At 45.9% G+C, this 15,343-nt stretch overlaps 1 protein-coding gene and 1 long non-coding RNA gene across 8 annotated transcripts in view; one reads left to right on the forward strand and one right to left on the reverse strand.

Annotated features, from left to right (window-relative positions):
• Window positions 1-1,455: 1,455 nt before the first annotated feature.
• On the reverse strand, window positions 1,456-5,604 carry LOC109283236 (uncharacterized). The gene is made up of 2 exons (XR_002090319.2): window positions 5,205-5,604; window positions 1,456-3,295 (listed from the first exon to the last, which is right to left on the reverse strand). It is a non-coding gene; the product is annotated as an uncharacterized LOC109283236 (long non-coding RNA).
• A 31-nt stretch (window positions 5,605-5,635) lies between these two features.
• SEPTIN6 (septin 6) overlaps window positions 5,636-15,343 on the forward strand; it is a 38,673-nt gene continuing 28,965 nt past the window's right edge. For 5 of the 7 annotated variants that reach the window (XM_059732850.1, XM_059732852.1, XM_059732847.1 and 2 more), the window contains exons 1-2: window positions 5,636-5,717; window positions 13,086-13,200. In XM_059732850.1, coding sequence (XP_059588833.1) covers window positions 5,691-5,717; window positions 13,086-13,200 — 142 coding nt within the window. In that variant the 5' untranslated portion in view covers window positions 5,636-5,690. Of the gene's footprint in view, window positions 5,718-11,426; window positions 11,463-13,085; window positions 13,201-15,343 lie in introns of those variants that run through there. The other 2 variants (XM_059732848.1, XM_059732853.1) reach the window with 2 other exon arrangements.

Genomic DNA, 15,343 nt, shown 5'->3' on the forward strand with positions numbered 1-15,343 from the left:
TTCCCCTCTATTTGGCACTGGTAAGGCCACATCTGGAGTACTGTGTCCAGTTTTGGCTTCCCCCCTACAGAAAGGATGTGGACCAATTGGAGGGAGTCCACTGGAGGACAACAAAAATGGCAAGGGGCTGGGGCACACGACTTCTGAGGAAAGGCAGAGGTAACAGGTAGGATTGTGCAAAGCGGGCGGTATTCAATTCGGATTTGGCCCGATTTGGGGAACAGTGATTCAATTCGTTGATTCGGATCATTGTCCTGATTCGATTCAGCCAAATCTGAAGATTCGATCCTGATTTGGAGGATCAGCAATTCAGCCATAGACACAGCTTTAAATGTTTTTTCTATATACATCAAGGGATGAAGTGTCCCACAGGAGCACAGGGGTGGAGGGGTCCCCTCGTGGTTGGCAGCAGACCACAAGTACTTCCAGTCCACTTCCAGGTCTGGCGCCGAGCTTGTGGGGGACCCCCCTGCACCCCACCCGGCTCAGTGATCAGTCACGGGGGGACCCCAGGTGCCCCCCCCGACCCAGGAGGCACCAGTCACTGAGCCGGGGGGTGGGGAGGTCCCCTGTGTGCTCCGTGGTGGACCCAGAAGTGGACTGGAAGTACTTCTGGTCCAGGTCCACGCTCCTGTGGGACGCTCCATCCACCTCAGCATCTCAGTGTTCACGAGCCATGCCTGGTACCTCAAGGCACATAGAAAAAACACATAAAGCTGTGTCTATGGCTGAATCATCGAATCTCTCCAAATCTCTCTGAATCAAGAGATTAATGGGTCTTCTGATTCGATTCGGATTCAGGGATTCAGCTCCCGAATCGGGCTGAATCTCCTCTGAATCAAATCAGTGACCAAAGTGATTTGACTGATCAAATCAGTTACTATGGCACAGCCCTAGTAACTGGGCTTATATAGTCCACAGAAGAGAAGACTGAGAAGGGATTTAATAGCAGCCTTCAACTACCTGAAGGCGGGTTCGAAAGAGGATGGAGCTGGACTGTTCTCTGTGGCGGCAGATGACAGAACAAGGAGCAATGGTCTCAAGTTGCAGCAAGGGAAGTTGAGGTTTGATCTTAGGATGACTAGATGACCTCCTGAGGTCCCTTCCAATCCTCATTTTCTATGTGTCTATGAATACAGTGTGGTACCAAGTCAAATGTCTTACATAAACCCAAATATATATTCCATCAAGCTTTATACACCAAGCTTGTCATTTTATCCCAAAATTATATCAAATGAGTTAGGCAAGATCCACCCTTCATAAACCCTTGGGGACCAGCATTATTTATGTTACCCAAGTCAGTTTTATGGTATACTTTAATTATAAATAAGCAGCAAAATAGCTACTATTTTAATTTTTTTTACTGGAAAAAAATTAAAGACTTTTCAGGTGTGGCTTGAAAGGCCAGGTATATTTTGTCCTTTCAGTTCCATTAAGAAGAAATACTACAAATGGTTAAATGTACAGTTATTACATTGACTTTATTATGGAATTTGATTCAGTGTCCGGTGTCACTGGCCATGAGAGTTACAGAGTGAATGTTATCAGCTGGTATTTTTAAAAGTATTCACGTCCATTCGCTTTCCCATAGGAAATCCCTATAGGCCTTTGGAAAATTCCAGCTGTTACTGTTTTCATCAAGCTGTATTTAGAACTTAAAATAGTGAGATATCCATTGATTCTGTTCCTGGGAAAAGCTCAAATCAGTATGATAAACCCTAGGCACATATAAACACATATTTTCTTTTAAATAGCAAAGAATTTATGAGACATACAGATGCAAGAGCCTTAAACCCAAACCATAAAACTAAATGTGGTCTCAGCGAACTTCGTACCCACAAGTCAGCATTAGTATTGGGGGAATGTGTGGTATTTAGATAAACCGAGCATTAATTTTAACCATTTGGGGTTTTTTGTTTTGCTTTTTTTCCTGTGGATTCCAGGGTCTCTCATTTTGTATGCATTTATCAGGGTGCTTCTCTATTACGCATAGCAGAATCTCACTTCTGGATTAATGAGAATGTGGTTAAACTTCAAAAACAGAATCTTTATTTAGAACCATAATTAAAATATTGTTAGCATTTGTGTATACACACACACGTATAATGAAAAATTGTTGTGGAAAACTCCAACTGAGTCAATGGACATTGGATTAGGTCCTGGTAACAGAGCTTTAAAGATATCACACGGAATAAGGCACATTTAGAGGGGCTTCTGATAACAAGGCACCACCCATGTTGTAAGATATTTTCACTTAGCAAACCACAATCATTTAGACCCATGTGCAAGGCAGTATGAGCTCAGGAGTCAAAGACAGGCAAGAGCTCCCTGAGTGTCATGACCACCACTCAAGAGGTACCTAGCTAGAGGATGCATCTTCATGGCTCAGGTTCCCCAGGGCACGAGACCATTTCCCCAGGTCTGCAGACTGCACCAGTTCTTGCACTAGGGCCTGGGAGGTGGAAGTAGGCACTGCATAGGGAAATGTGTAAAAATGGTTGGCAGCTCAGGCCTACAACTCTCATTTCTCTCTGAATTAACCTCCCCCTCTGCCAACAGAAAATCTCTACCTCACATCAGAGGAAGTAATATTTTCTTCCCTTTGACTAGCAGCGGTTTGACAGCTCTTGGACTCAGGCAGCTGCACAAGAAAGGCTCCGTTAATTAGCAGTTTGAGAATGAACGCGGTTTACACTCCATGATGGCCATAATACATCACACTCAGCAGAGACGGTAGAGGAAATAAATGTGCCAGCTGGGTTTACAGCAATCGCTGTCTGCAGCTGGGCTGACCCTGCACCACTGAAATGGATGGAAACAAGCCGAGGAGAGCTGGGCACTGCAAGCTTCATCCCATCGGAGGCCACGTGCCTTCATATCCCATTGAGGTCACTGGGCCCAGCCTTATGCCTTCCTTCTTTGTGTATCCCTTGTGTTAATGAGAACTGAGAGGCCTCTTCATCTCACCGGATCAGCCCTCAGACTTACTGGTAGTGGGGCCTTTTTTAGCGACTGACCATTTAGTCAAGGAATGGGTTATTGGTACAACAGGACAAGGCATGAGGTGCCCCCAGCTACTGTGATTGGGGATTCTGCGACAGTCACGGCACCCCACTTGCTCTGGCTTTGTGCAAGGGACTCTGATCTGTGCAAAAATGTTCATTCCACACATGGTTTCTCCAGCTGGGTCACTCCTCACACACGGTGACTGCAGGGTGTTCGGTGACCAGGACCTTCCTCTGCATGCAGGGCCTTGTGGCTGAAGTTGGGACTGTGGGTTTTCCACCGATTCTGCCTAGACACATAAAAGTAGGGATTATACAGCAGGGTGTAGCCCTGGGGAGAGGAATTTGCCAGGGTGAGAGAGAGAGACTCTAAAACACAGAGATAAAGGAAGAAGCAAGCAGGGCTCTGGAGACCTGCCTGTTAAAAGTCCACCCCTCAGAGGGGGAAAGAAAAAGAGGTGCAAGCATTCACCATGCCAGCAGCACCAATATCATCAGCATTGTACTGATGGGAGGTTGGTTATAGAGTCCATTTTTTTCTGCAGAATTGTCCTAAAGCACAGCCCAGGAGCTATTTCCTGATTCTGCTGAGCTCAGAGGCCAAGCTTGGGTCTTCCATGTGTTCTGGCTTTGGGCTTTCTTCTGTCACTTCTTTTAAATGGTTGATTTTCAGCCAATCCCTCTTAGGACAGCTGCCAACCTGTAGGATCCAGGCTTCTGGATAACACTTTCCATGGAACAGACTTTTCCTGACCATCGGAGATACTAAATGAGCTCTTTCTCTTTCACTCCCTGGGAACTATGGCCAACGCTGTTAAATTTGTTTGCCCAACTAGGGACCTAAATCCATACTCATGCACCTAAGAAGATAGACCAGCACTCAGACCTGTTCCCACAGCTGTTTCCTGTTCCCATACAGAAGGTCATTTGCTTCAACAGCACTCCACACAAGCCCAGGGCAGCATTTCAGAAGATCCCAGAGCAGGATGGGAACCAAATCTAACCCGACAATTTTGTAAAGGCCTGAAGGCAGACCTGCAACTCCCAGTGACTGATGGAAACTGAAATTACTCCTCTCCTTACAGGAATAACTGAGGCCCAGGCCCAACGATTTCACAGAGAACTAGGTGCCTAAACAGGGCCTGAAGATCCCAGCACCACATTGTGCTTTGAGCAGCTCCCCTCAAATGGCAATAATATTTCTGGGGACAGAGCAGATTTTCCCACCCCTGAGGCACTTCGACTATGAGTAGTTCAATGACAAAAGTGCTTTCTGTATCTGAATGTCATGAATAAGGGATAGTCAATGTTTAGCTTATTTTTCAAACCTTTAGCGGGGGTGGGGTGTGTGTGTGTGTGTGTGTGTGTGTGTGTGTACATGCAAGGGCAGATCCAGGAGGGGCACACTGGTACACATGCACCACCTTTGTTTCCTGGCCCACCCAAAGTTTACAGCCAAGCGCTTGGCAGTGGCAGCAGCATTTCTACTCTGGCAGCACTAAGGAACTCACCTGACTTCATGGCTCATTATCATCTCCCTGATCCCTTCTCCACTCTTCATTTAACAACACTTTCTTCTTTTTAAAGATCTTGATATTCCACCAATCAAACTAGTCTTTGTTCTGCCATTTCTGCTGTCTGCTCACTGCTCCTGGTCACGAAGCTCCCATTTCACAGCCCTTCAGATGGTTTTGAATTCATTCCTGTGAAGTTCTATTTGTTTTTAAATTTCGTAATCCAGCCCTAGGCCCCTGGCATACGAGTAAAGCTTCTAGTTTCTTTTCAACTGGAGAAAAATAGGTGTTGTTTTACCCGTGATGCCCCTGGCCCTCTGCATCCCCCTTTTCAAAATCCTAGCTCTGCCCATTCAGATATCGATAGGTACACACACAAACACACATGTATGCAGATATATATGCCTATATCTATCTATCGAAAGATATGATAGATAGAGACGTATATATCTACATACGTATCGATAGATATGTATATATCTACATGCATATCAGTTGATAGATAGATGTGTGTACGTATGTATATATGTGTGTGCTATATATAAGTGTAAGCAGTTGCAAATGATACACATATACCAATCTGCCCCAAGGGCTGTGGGTGATCAGTGGGTTCCACTCCCAAAATGACCTGGTTCCTAATGAACACCAGCGACAGCCGGGACGCTCCTGAATGACTGGTTCTTACCTGCATGGTCCTGGTTTTCCAGCAGCCAGGGAGGGCTGGGCATCCTGGACATCTCCAGCCTCTGAGACCTGCACAGCGGCAGGATCCCGGTGTGCTGGGGCTACACGGGCCCTCCACAGGTCCCCTCATCCAGAGGTCCCCCAACTTTTCCTTGTGGCGCCCGCCTCCCACATCGTAGCCCTCCCAGCGCACCTGAACCCCTCCCATGCCCGCTATGATCATCACGGGCACGAAATCCGCCCTGCCACCATTTCTCCCACGTCCCCCCAGAGATGCCCAGGGCTGGGCGCCCCCCAGGTGGGGACCCCTGATGTAGCCCAACCCCGGCTGGGTGCTGTGTCTGGGGATGCCCTGCCTGGGGGTAACCCCTTCCTGCCCACCCCCAAGCGCGGCGGGCGGGCGGGCGGGGCCGGCTCCCCCCGCGGCCGCAGTGGCCGGGCCCGGCCCAGGGGCGGGGACTGCTCGGCGGCTGGCGGCGAAGGGGCCATGGCGGCGGCGGAGATCGCGCGCCAGGTGCGGAGGGCGGTGCATGCCGGCGGGGGCTGGGTGCATGCCCGGGGGAGGCTGGTGCGTGCCCGGTGCGGCGGGGCAGTGCACCCGGGTGCAAGCCGGAGGGCCGGGCCGGGCGGCGGGGGCTCTCCCGGGGCCGCCGGCGGCTCTCTCCCCGGCCCCATCCCAGCCCCGCCGGGCTCCGGGACAAAGGCCGGGGCGTCCCCGCGAGCCTGGCCCATTGCCCGGGCTCCGGGCCCGCTCCAGCGCCGGGGGCGGACCCCGCGCCGCCTTGTGCAGTCTCCCGCGGGCGGGAAGCGGCGGGGCCCGGGCCCGGGATGTCCCCTCGTGTCCTGCAGGCAACCAGCCGCATGCTCGGGTGGGAATAGGGGTCTGTGGCGGGAAAAAAACCCGCTCTAGTATTTTCCTGTAGTGAAAAAGGGAGCGAAAAGGCAGAGCTGGTGCCCCCGGGGGGCTGCCTCGCCCTGTGCCCAGCTCCTCCTCAGGAGGAGGGTTTGTCTGGAAGGGCAGCATGAAATGCCGGGAGTGGGAGTGACCCCTGCTCTGGGGCACGCGCGCGTGCTCATTCATGGGTTCGGTTTTCACGAGGGTTGACCCCCTGCTCTGGGGCACATGCTCGTGCGTGGGCTCGGTTTTCACGCCGCCAGGAAAGGCTGCCGGTTTACCACCTTTGGCCAAAAAGCGACACCATTTCTCAGCGTTGCTCTTCTTCGGCTTATTTACCTACTCGTGGTTATTAATAGGGACTATCGTTTGCACGCCAGAGCTCTGGATCTGCCGTAGGCACAGACCTGGGTGGCGTTGGAGGAGCGTTTCGCGGAGGGGCTCCTTCCTCGTGCAGCTGTCGAAGGGCCCACCTGCCGCTGGCTGTCATTCCTGGGAGCATCTGGGATGCGGGCTGTTGTTTTCCAGATAACTCTGGAGAGGAGGGATTGAGCTGCTTCCGAATCTTTGCATTTGTTATGCATTTAATTTTGTTTTGTAGACAGTGCTTTCCTGATGCGTTGGCTTGTCAAGGCATTCAGAGAGCTGTCGGTGCCTGGGGTGGGTTTCCAGCCTTCGCATCCATATGCCGAGACTGAAATAACGTTTGAGATGAGCGTTTGTAGCTTCGTCTTTAAGCAGTAGATTTTTCCATGACAAAAAATCTCATTTAAGCTGATCAATGCTGCTTCTGCCTAGCCGGTTTGTGACACAGTTTCCTCCTGGACTGGCTTGCTCTTTGCCAAGGTCTCTGCATTGAGTAGCTTCTTTTGTCTCTGTGCTTTCTGAAGTAAATTCAGCATTGCAATCTCATAAGATATGTATTCATCATAAGTCAGTGGAAGCTGATACGCTCTGGCCATTCTCTCACTAGCTAGTGATTTAGAGGATGTGTGATTTTTAGATGGACGAGAAATTGGCATGCCACAAACAGCGAATGTCTCTATCCTGACGGGGTTGTTGGTCAAGTCACATTGTCTAAGGCGCTGGCTTGAGGCTGTGCTTTACTGTATTCCTGACAGCAGACGGGTAGGGAAGCAGAGGGCTCGTATCCCTGCCCATATCCGAGAAGTGGGGGCGGGAAGGCTCCAGGGCTTTCTTGTGGTGAGGAATAACCAGATAGCCCCACGTCACCACTTTGATTCCAGCCCAGGCCAGCAGCAGTAGCAAGTTGTTACCATGTAGCGGTGGTGGAGTGGCCTGTATGGCATGAGTCTAGTGGGGGACCTTGTTCCCAGGGGACACAGGCACAGCACAAAAATAACTGCTAAGTGCTTCTCCTGCCTCATGGGAGAGGGCTGGCTTGGCAGCATCTAGGAGCTTCTTTGGCCTACTCCAGGGTGTGGTGAATTTGACATCTTTCATGAGTATTAGGTCCTCAGTTTGGTTGCTGATCCTCAGGGGCAGGACCCTAATGTCCAGCTAGGCCATGCTTCAAACCCGGTGTAGGGGCTTAAACTGATGGATTAGTTGGTAGGATCAGAGTCTAAATTTACACGGGGATTTCTCAATTTCTAGAGTATAAGCTAAGGAAACTTTTCTTGGGCAAACCTAATAGCCTGATGCTTTGACAAGGGTATTAAAATGTGTAAGCCATGGGGCTGTCAGAGTTTGTGATTTCAGATGCACTTGCCTGTTCTTGCATATTGAATGGATGAGAAATAAAATAGAGAGCAGTCAATTTGCCCCCCCCCCCCCCCTTTCATCAGTGCTTAACTGAGAGTTCGTTCTTTCTCTCTTTCTTTCTTTTTTCAAGCTACTGACTTATTAACCACAGGGAAAGATAAAGAACATGAAGCCCTTGCATTCCACAAAAGAAATGCAGGCATCTGAAACGTAGGTATTTACACTGCCCACAAGAGACTTCTGGCATAACGTGAGAGGAACACATTTGTACAGGGGAAGAGGAGTCAGTAAAAGTGTTGCTGTAATCTGTCTTCTGATCAGAGTGAAACAGCCTATATGAAGTGGATACTATAATACAGCTTTGCTTGCAGAAAGGCCGTAATACAGTTTTGCTTGCAGGAAGGGAATTTGCTGTAGTGCTTTTCCGGTTTAAAGATGAAAACCTTTTTATTTGCTAAAGCCTGAACTCTTGATTCCACCTCCCTTCTTCAGTTTGACATCTGACTCCTAAAGCAGCTGTGTATTGAGAAGCAGGGTGTGTTTAACTTGAGCCTTGACCTTGAGCTGGGAGTCCTACCTGGTGTCTTAGAAGACAAGAATGTTGATTTAGTCCAAATTTCTATGAATGCAGCTTGGTGCATTTCCATTAAGTAAACACATCCAAAAATAGCAGAGAAGCCCATCTGCCCTTTGAAAGTTATTAGAGATTCTGTTAATGGTTCGGAATCTGAAATTAATTTTAATGTTGTGGATGTATTAATACATCAACATCATTCATCTCAACGATCACTAATATCCTTTTAACATTAAATGGAGAGGAGGCATTTTACAGGGTTTTCTCACGCTGTCTTTTTGTAACGCATGTGTTGAAGTGTAGACCTCAGTGTACTACTCCATTAAGCTGTCCTGTATTGCATGATCAGCATTCTTGTGTCAGAGCAGTTGTCAACTGGAGGCCGTCCGCTCTCACTTCTCTTTACTCTAGCCATGAAATGACTTGCAGTAGCCACCAATAACATCCTCCATAATTCAGGGCATTGGTGTTCATGATGAATACAATTTCTCACTTCCCAACTGATGTCTTGCTGCATCCCACTGAAACATCCTTTCTCACAAGCTGACTATTTTACTGGGTTTCCCTGCAACTAAGGCCAAAGTAGAGGTGTGATTTCAGCAAGACTTTCTTAATTAATTTCCCATCCTGTTGGTCTCTGAAGAAATTAAAATACTTGGAGTACACATCTCACAAGTTTAACTATGCTAATATTGAACCTGTAATACTTTTAAACATAATATAACTTACCATCATCTGCATTTAGCTGAGCCAGCTTGTAGGAGATTCAACATATTCGTGTTTTCAAAGTCCTTCTAACACTTCTGCCTTCTTACTCTGCAAAAGACTTAGAACAGACAGCAGTGGGAACTGTAGCATGGAAAAAAAAGTCAAAAAATTAGCTTGTAGAGACTCCAAAGACAGAAAATAAAATTCAAAATCTTCCCACTTGGCAATTCTTTTAGCTGGACAGCAGTAATCTGATATGGTAGCAAATTGTTACACAGAAGAGAAACTATGAAACAGGACCACATGGGGAAAACTCTGAGGCATCACATTGCTCTTTTTATTCATCTAAATCTGATTTACGGCAAAGGCACTTTACTGTCTTGAGAGAACAGACAGCACTTCCTATCCGAGGGGCCACTCCGCATACATGGAAAAGAGGCAATCTGGTATTTTGGCACCGTGCCAACAACCCTCTCGTTGACTTCCCAGATATGCAGTCTACCAGGTTTTCTTTCATTACAGGAAGGCATCAGCTTTAATATACGAGATGCAAAAGCATTCTTGGCCATTAGGAGATTTTCTCCAGAGGATATTGCTGTTGAACTGAAAGACTGAATCTGTTTATGAGCCCATCTCTTTGGGACTTGTGCGTGTACACTTACTTTCAAGTTAGACCCTTCTTGGATACAGCTACGAAAGGAAGAAAGACTCAGAAAATGACTCGACCCCGGCACATTTCTGCACAAGTCTTTTGAGGAACAGTAGCAAATACATATCCCACGTTTTGCATGCTGGACCTGATCTTACAATTCCTCTTCAGCATAATCCAGGGCAGACAGGTTTTGAATAATAGCCTTTTGCAGCTGAAAGTACTGCCTGGGCATAAAGTAATTTCCTTCCGTTCTGAACGAAGTGACAAGCATCTTAAAGGAAGAGCTGGGGCAATGCACGAGTTGCCCTTGCTACTACGTCGTTTATGAGGGAACCATTGTGTGCATCCATATTCTGAGCACTGAACCACCATTTGGTGACCTGGGGCCTGGAAAGTATGTGTGTGTGTCTGAGCAGGGCCACCAGTTTCCTCCTCCCCAGCTGTGTTCAGGTTGTTGATGACTTTCTGATGTTCCTCAAACAGCTTAAGCTGGGGCCATTATTTTTCTAATCTGTTGCACTGCTTTTTTTTTTCTTTCACATCCTCCATAGGAAGGGCTGAGGTCTCTCCTAACAGTGCAGCAGCATATACTTGATACACTTAAGTAATTTGCATGCTATTTGTAGATTTTTTTTGTTTACTATGGAGGCTAAGTTACTCCGATTAAAAAAAAAAAAAAAAAAAAGGGTAATATGCACACTGTTTTCTGCTCTGTCTGTAACGGATGCGCAGTGCGGTTTGAACAGTGTTTTAAAACCACAGGTGACATTTGAAAAGAGGCTGCAGGAAGCGAGTGGTAGGTGAAGTTCTTCATGGTGAAAGGCACATTGCCTCGCTGCTTATGGCTCAACATCTAACGCTCATTTTGTTCCATCTGGATCACACTTATATTTAGGAATGTGGCGTGAGGATGGGAGGCTTGTTCTTAGTGAGAGCCTACGCTTCCACCCACATTTCCTGGAGCAAATCAGGTTGGATTTTTAGGGCTTGAAGTAATGTTCCAGCCCTGCAGTTTTCAGGCTTGGTATTAAACGTTTATTCCATTTCACCCTCTCTAGGAGGAATTCTGCTTGCTGTTCCTTCTCCTTGGCATTTGTTGTATTGATCAGGGAGCGGTATACTTTTATTGGGGTAGTGAGGTAATGGTGTCCACTCATCAGAGACTCTGTATTTGTTGCTTTTGGCTTGGAGGGTTTTTACTCATACTTGCAAAAGGCGCAGGAATTGGAGCCTTCTGATCCATCTGTGGTATAAAACCATCTAATTGCTACCCTTGTTCTTTTTTTCACAGTATTAGAAGGTACTGCTGCATCCTCAGAAGGCCTTAGAAATAGGCCAATCATCCCTTGGGTGACTAGAAGGCATTCCTCCCAGTAGCATGTGATTTGGAGGCAAGGTGCTTAGGAATTCACAAAATACCATATTTGGTGAACATCTTGGCAGGAAGAAGCAGACGAATACACAAAATATGGCTCAAGGGAAACATATTTACACAGAACAGGACTGTAAATCTTGCTAATGGCTGGAGTGTATTTGGATCATCCCATTAAAACACCCCAACCCCACCCCCTTCTCCCTACAACCAGCCAATAACACTTGTGGTGTTGTCTATTCTAGGGATTTTTCATGATGGCATCTTCCCTGTTCTTTCTGTGGAAGAGAAATATATTCATGGTATTTTAAAATGGACTCAGAATACGTGAAGGTAAAAGGCAAACGTAACAGACATTGGCTATGTATTTACTGCATTTCTTCTAATAAATTTATGCTGCATTAAAAAATCTGGAAGAGAATTTTCTGCATTAGAGGTTGAAATGCCTAGCTAATAATGTGCTTTAAACTGGAGAGAGAAATGTCTCCATAGGGAAAAAAAATGCTCTTGCTATCTCTCATGCATGCATATGAGATTAATGCAAAAATGTAATTTGGGATGAACTAGGCTCTGATTAGGAATCTTTGCACAGTTCAGTTATTTGTTGTGCAGATTTCCTGCTTTTATTTGAAATTGCTTTGAACTTGGTGCTGTGGCCAAATGAAGACTTCTGAAAGGCTAGCTGGGAGGATCAGGCCATTCATTTAAAAGAGGGACTAGGTATCTCTGGCCATCCCTACGCTGAGCCCAGAATTTCCTGTGCTTTGCTGATGCTTTAATCACTGGTGACAATCATTCACACTGCAGTAGTGCTGCTTGAGCCAGGAATGGCTGGAAGGTTGTGACACCCCTCCACACCTGTCACCAGCTAGGCCCAGTGGAGACTGGAGAGACTTGAAGGTTTCCTTTGTGTTTTTCCCCTTTGCAGCTGCACATGGGGCTGTGTTATTAAAGCCCTGCTGCTAAGAGTTTTATGTGTGTAAGAGACTTTGTAGGACTTGGATTGTCCTTCTTCACAGATCCCAAGCTGAGATACAGGCCCTTGTGCACCCCACTCAACGCTGTGTTCATGTTCATGTTCTGAGATGACAACTGCTTAGAAATCTTTTTCAAGTCACAGTGTTTCCTGTCACCTCTTGTGCAGAAATATGCAGGAGGGTACTGTATGCCATTCATCTACAGCTAATAGTTATGTAAAACATAGCCGTAGCTTGGACAGCAGCCACAAAATCCTCACAACAGTTGCAGATGGGGGGGGGGTTAGACCTTTTAAGAAGGATTTATTCTTTGCTGAGTCTTTTAGTGAATTTGGATTTGTTTCTGTTGCTAATGACCATTGTTTGGATCTGAGTAAAATCCTATGCGTTTACTAAGATGTTGCCATGTTCAGCTGCTCTTCTTTTAAGTGTCATTGTCTTCTGCCATTCTGCAGTACTTGTGTTTCACAGCTATGTTGTGTTTTTGTTGTCACTTTTGTCTCCCTGTTGGGCAAGAGTAAAATTTTAAGTTACTAATTTTTCCAGCAATCTTTTATTACAAATTAAACACAAGAGGAGCCATAGTTAACCAGCTGCTTTGTTTTCCAGGGCAAGGCATCTTTTGTTTCCATTAAAGGTCAAGAATTGAGTGTCTAAGTATTCTTTCAATAAATGCACATGTCAGAGCTTTACTAATGATACATAAACTGTACATGCACACTTGTATCTGTTTTAAACATAGTTCTCTAATATTTCTGACAAAACAGCCTGCAATGCAAGACAAATTGAGTATTTTGTTTGCATTGTCTGGAGCCATTGATTAAGCAGTTCAGGAAGTATGCTGACAGGAGGTAGATTTACAATATACACACAGATCTGGGAGGGAGAACTAACACACTGCCTAGGAGGTCTGAAAACTGTCAAATGGATGCACGTGGTGTACTGGGAAGGAGTAATAAACGTGTTTCAACCATTCTAGGGTGAAGGATGTCGTACCGTTCCCCTTTCTGGGCATGTTGGATTTGACAGTTTGCCTGACCAGCTGGTTAATAAGTCGGTTAACCATGGCTTCTGTTTCAACATCCTGTGTGTGGGTGAGTATTTCCATTTTGGGAAATTCTTTTGCCAAACAGGGCTTCTCTGCAACTGGATGTTGCTTCCAGGTAATTGGGTTAACAAGGTAGCTTTGATTTATTTGGCAGACAATTCCACCTCTCCCCATCATCTGACCCACTTGCAGTACCTGAATGAGACAGAACTGACATGCTGGGGAATTTGCTGTCAAAACTATGGGGAAATGCAATATCAAAAACTAAAGGGCAATGAACTATGGAAATCACATGTCTAATATCTCAGACTATTGCAATTTTAATTTTTAATACAGTGTTTTTAGTCAGCTAACTCATTCTTCAGCTTTGTTTAGTCAAATCCTGGAGCACGGCTCTTCTCAAAGAAGTGAACACATTTTCCATTTTTTAAGCATGCGCGCACATGCATGCACACACACGCACACACTTCTTTTTATATACATTTTTAGCTAAATTATTGTCTAGACCAGTGGGTGGGTCCACACACTATAATCCAAACTGCCATCACACTGCTCTGTTGCTGCACCTTCATTGGTTTTTTCCATTGCTGTAACATCCAAAGGAATCCCACATGGTCTTCTCTGGGATTACAGGCCTAAAGAGCCTTTCCTCAGCACCACCTGACAGTTATAAAAAGTTCCATGCTTATTCCTCAATATGAATAAGCATCTTCTATGGATCAGTGGAAAAAGTCCACCGTGCTTCTAAATGATCTATGCCCAGTCACCCAAGGTGCGAGATGTGCAGTGTCACCTGGCTGCTACTGTTCCAGATAGACTGCAGGTGCAGGGGGCTGGTTTCAAGACAGTGGCAGGTGCAATGGGAAGAAGACCTCTAAGGTTTAATAAGAGAAAAATTCTGCTTTCAAATTCTAACAGTGTGGCTAGCCTGACAGTCGGCCCTCCCTGTTTGTATCCTTGAAAGCGCAAGGTGTGTAATGCAGCGTGTGACACTTGTTTTCTGTGCGATGATGAGTTCATGAGACATTCATAAGACAGGAAGAGCTCAGCGCTGAGAGCTGAGCTCTGCTGAACGGACCAGAGGAGAACATTTTCCCTTACAATGGAATTCCTTTGAGATGACAACTTGCTAAAGAGTAGAGGTCAATGCACGGCTGGGTTGTTAGGTAATTCCTTTCTGCGTAAACATGATGTGCCCCTATGAAGTTGAAGTCCTGTGTGCGTATACAGATTGATAGATGTGTGTGTGTGTTTCCTGTTGTGTTGCTTATACTCTTGTCAAGGGGCTGTGTGTTCCAACAAGATCTGTGTCTGGAGACGCTGCTACATGTGCAAATTAAAGCTTGATAACAAGCTATAAAGTTAGTACATATTTTTGAGGTCTAACTTTACAGCTGGGTGGAGCTTTTTGTGGTGTGATAGTTACTTTGCATGTGTAGCTGGTTTCAAGGTAATTGTGCAATTAACCAGTAAATTGTATGATACTTGTAATGCATGGGGGGGGGCCTTGGTTATGCATATCCTCCTTGATAGTAGGGGAGCAGTTAAATACTTTCAAGTTTTTACATGCAGAAAAAATATGAAGATGTTAATCAGATTTTATAAATTAAGAATATCAAGGATTCACCAAGATATACTATTCCAACAAATATTGCAGGTCTTAACGTTGCTTTTATAAATGCTCATACAAGAGCCACTTTACTATCTTAGCTTCAAGTGAAACTTTGTAAAAACAAAGCAAAACAAAGTAATAAACAAAAAAAGCTTACTTGGCAAAACCCCCTCTTGCAAATGGCCCCCAAAGACTGGAAAGGGAGCTCCCCAGGCCTTGGGTGAAGGATGCAGGTCTTTTGTTTAACACAAACTGAACTCTTAAACATCTGAGGGGGGAAACAACTTCCCTCTCTGGGTTCCTAGGGTTTCACTAGCACAATGACACCCTGGTCCTACCTGTTCTCCTCAAGGCAGAGTCTTCCAGGGAAGCCAAACTAGTGACCACATGAAGTTTTAATGAAGAAACATAAACTGGGAGAGAGTTACTCTAACTGCTTTTGTATCTTGATGTTGAAAAATAGGCCCAGACCCATTTCCTTCCCCTCACACCCTTTCTTCACAAAGTATTCAATGAGGAGTAATTCTTTAACAGGAAACTGTTACTGTACTAGCTGACAAATGTCCATAGGAAGGCT

This window comes from Alligator mississippiensis, chromosome 8, assembly GCF_030867095.1.
Source record: "Alligator mississippiensis isolate rAllMis1 chromosome 8, rAllMis1, whole genome shotgun sequence".
Classification (NCBI taxonomy): Eukaryota; Metazoa; Chordata; order Crocodylia; family Alligatoridae; genus Alligator; species Alligator mississippiensis.